The sequence below is a fragment of the Rhinopithecus bieti genome, unplaced genomic scaffold (assembly GCF_001698545.2).
Source record: "Rhinopithecus bieti isolate Rb0 unplaced genomic scaffold, ASM169854v2 scaffold_51827, whole genome shotgun sequence".
NCBI lineage: Eukaryota > Metazoa > Chordata > Mammalia > Primates > Cercopithecidae > Rhinopithecus > Rhinopithecus bieti.
In genome coordinates this window covers 222,090-225,119 of record NW_016820189.1, presented here as the reverse complement: position 1 = coordinate 225,119, position 3,030 = coordinate 222,090, and the positions used below count along the sequence as shown (strand labels likewise).

At 48.1% G+C, this 3,030-nt stretch overlaps 1 protein-coding gene across 1 annotated transcript in view; it reads right to left on the bottom strand.

Moving 5' to 3' along the window:
* Window positions 1-3,030, bottom strand: part of MYH3 (myosin heavy chain 3) — a 31,127-nt gene that overhangs the window by 20,153 nt on the left and 7,944 nt on the right. The window contains 3 exon segments of the mRNA XM_017859640.1: window positions 4-122; window positions 1,258-1,350; window positions 2,616-2,735. Of these exon segments, the coding sequence (XP_017715129.1) occupies window positions 4-122; window positions 1,258-1,350; window positions 2,616-2,735 (332 nt within the window).

Sequence of the window (3,030 nt, the reverse complement as noted above, 5' to 3'; positions counted from 1 at the left end):
TTCAAACTCTGTTCCCAGTTACTCTGAGACGCCAGTGAATCCCCATGGATCTACTTACAAGTTTCAATATCTGCAGAGGCCAGCTTCCCGGTGGTTCCAAAATGGATTCGGATGAACTTGCCCTGTATGGGGTGAGATTCAGGAGGAGACCAGATTCCACCGTAGCCCAATAGTTCCTATTCATCTCATGGGTAATGTGAATAAGAGCCTATTTCCCCTAACATTTCTGTTTTGTTTTGTTTTGTTATGTCTTTGAGACGGAGTCTCGCTGTGTCACCAGACTGGAGTGCAGTGGCACGATCTCGGCTCACTGCAACCTCTGCCTCTCGGGTTCAAGTGATTCTCCTACCTCAGCCTCCTGAGTAGCTGGGACTATAGGCACGTGCCACCATACCTGACTCCTGACTAATTTTTGTATTTACAGTAGAGACAGGGTTTCACTGTGTTTGCCAGGATGGTCTCGATCTCTTGACCTCGTGATCCGCCCACCTCGGCCTCCCAAAGTGCTAGGATTACAGGCCTGAGCCACCGTGCCTGGCACTACCTACAGTTTGAAATTAGATATGTCCTTCCTCTTCTCCCTTCTTCTCCGTCCAATTTGGGGTTTCTCCTTATTTCCTTTTACTTGTGCCTTTTATTCTATGCTCCTCCCCCACCTCAACATATCTAGTCAACAAAGTAACTAGAGTGATTGTTTCAAGGTATAAATCAAACCATATCACTCCCTGGCTTACATAATCCCTCAGTAGCTTCCTCTTACACTTAGAAAGGAATCCAAGCTCCTTCTCATGGCCTATGGCTCCCAAATGACCAGTTCTCTCTCTCTCTTCCACCTCATCTCATGGAACTGGCCCCCCTGCCCTCCTTCCTACAACCACACAGACCCTCTGTAGGTGCCCTGACTGCACCAGGCCCTTCCCCACGTCAGGGACTGCCCTTGCCCTTCCTTCGTCCCCACTCCTTCCTGTCATTTTAAGTTGGGTTCCTTCTCACGCTTTAACTCCCAGCTCCTGTGCCAGCCCTACAGAGAGGCCTTCCCTGCCCACTCTGCCTAAAGCAAGCCTGGCCCCCAGTTCGTCTCTCACACATGCTGTTCATTGAACTTAGCCTGAATTTATCTTTATCTGAAACGGTCCCATTGGGTTGTTTTGTTTTTCATCATCTGTCACCTCTGGTCTCTCCACTCTTTGAGGACAGGGCTCTTGCCTATTTTGTGAGACACAAAGCAAATTCCATCTTAACCAAACTCAGACTCACAAATCGGGAGGAGTTGTCGTTCCTCACGGTCTTGGCGTTCCCGAAGGCCTCCAGCAGGGGGTTGGCACTGATGATTTGATCTTCCAGCGTCCCCTAATGCGAGAAATTGAGGGAAGAAGAGGAAACTTTTTTTTTTTTTTAAGACGGAGATTTGCTCTTGTTGCCCAGGCTACAGTGCCATGGCACGATGTTGGCTCACCGCAACCTCTGCCTCCCGGGTTCAAGCAATTTTCCTGCCTCAGCCTTTCAAGTAGCTGGGACTCCAGGCATGCGCCACCACGCCCAGCTAATTTTGTACTTTTAGTAGAGATGGGGTTTCTCCATGTTGGTCAGGCTGGTCTCAAACTCCTGACCTCAGGTGATCCGCCTGCCTCGGCCTCCCAAACTGCTGGGATTACAGGTGTAAGCCACCATGCCCGGCCTGAGGAAACAGTTTTTTATTTTTTTATGTATGTATGTATTTATTTATTTTCTGAGACAGAGTTTCGCTCTTGTTGCCCAGGCTGGAGTGCAATGGCACGATCTTGGCTCACTGCAACCTCCGCCTCCCAGGTTCAAGTGATTCTCCTGCCTCAATCTCCCGAGTAGCTGGGATTACAGGCATGCGTCACCATGCCCAGCTAATTTTGTACTTTTAGTAGAGACGGGGTTTCTCCATGTTGGTCAGGCTGGTCTCGAACTCTTGACCTCAGGTGATCCGCCTGCCTCGGCCCCCCAGAGTGCTGGGATTACAGGCGTGAGCCACCGAGCCCGACCTGAGGTAGCATGTTTTAAGCCACAAAATGACAGTAAAAAATGCTCACCCACTCTGCCACTCTGGCTTGCCCTGATAAATCCCCACCCTCCTTGACTTTTCCAATCCGAGGACCAACCAAATCAGCAGCACGTCTTACTCAAAACGCTTTTGCTATTTTGTTATATTTGGCGCTACAGCTGGGGTCTCTTGACTGAACATTCCTTTAACACTTCAATCCCTTGATTCTCCAGTCAGTTGTCCGTATTCACTTCATGCTGCTGTAATACATTTGTTTCAAAAGGCCAGGATATGCTGTGGGTCACTCACATTGGTATATGTGTTTCTGCCATAAAAGAACAAGCTCTCTGAGCTGTCTGTAGATTGACCTTTAAAGTTTAGCCCTAGAACCTTGTCTTCTGAGAAATCCCGGGATCTAGTCCTACAAGATCAACTCCGCACTGTGTTGTCTAAGCTGACTGGCTGTCCTTCAAGATAGTAAATCCTAGCCTGCTCTCCATTCCCCAAAGAGCGGGCAATGTGAGGGCATTTGGCCCCCCTCATTCTGAGGTTAGGATCACGGTTAAAAGTGGAAGCAAAGCAAGCCCTTCTCTCCCATCCATACCTTCATTTTGAAGTCCTTCTTCTTGGCCAGGTCCCCAGTAGCTGCAATTGTTGCAAAGTACTGGATGACCCGTTTGGTGTTCACAGTCTTTCCTGCCCCGGATTCTCCGCTGTGCAGAGTGATCAAAAGAGAGAGAAAGAAACAAGTTTGTTAGTATAAACAGGCTTTCCAGGATGTCATACTGAGGCCTGGGCATGGTCTGAGCCACCTCTGACACACACCCATCACACTAATGTGATAGACCACTTGAGAAGGCAGAGGTCCAGGCCACTTGCTCAGTTGACCCAAGTATGGGTAATTCCATTTTTCTGAGGCCTTATGCAGACCTTCCTGCCCATCCCCAAATCGATCTTTTCATTTATTTATTTATTTATTTATTTATTTATTATTTATTTATTATTATTATTTTGAGATG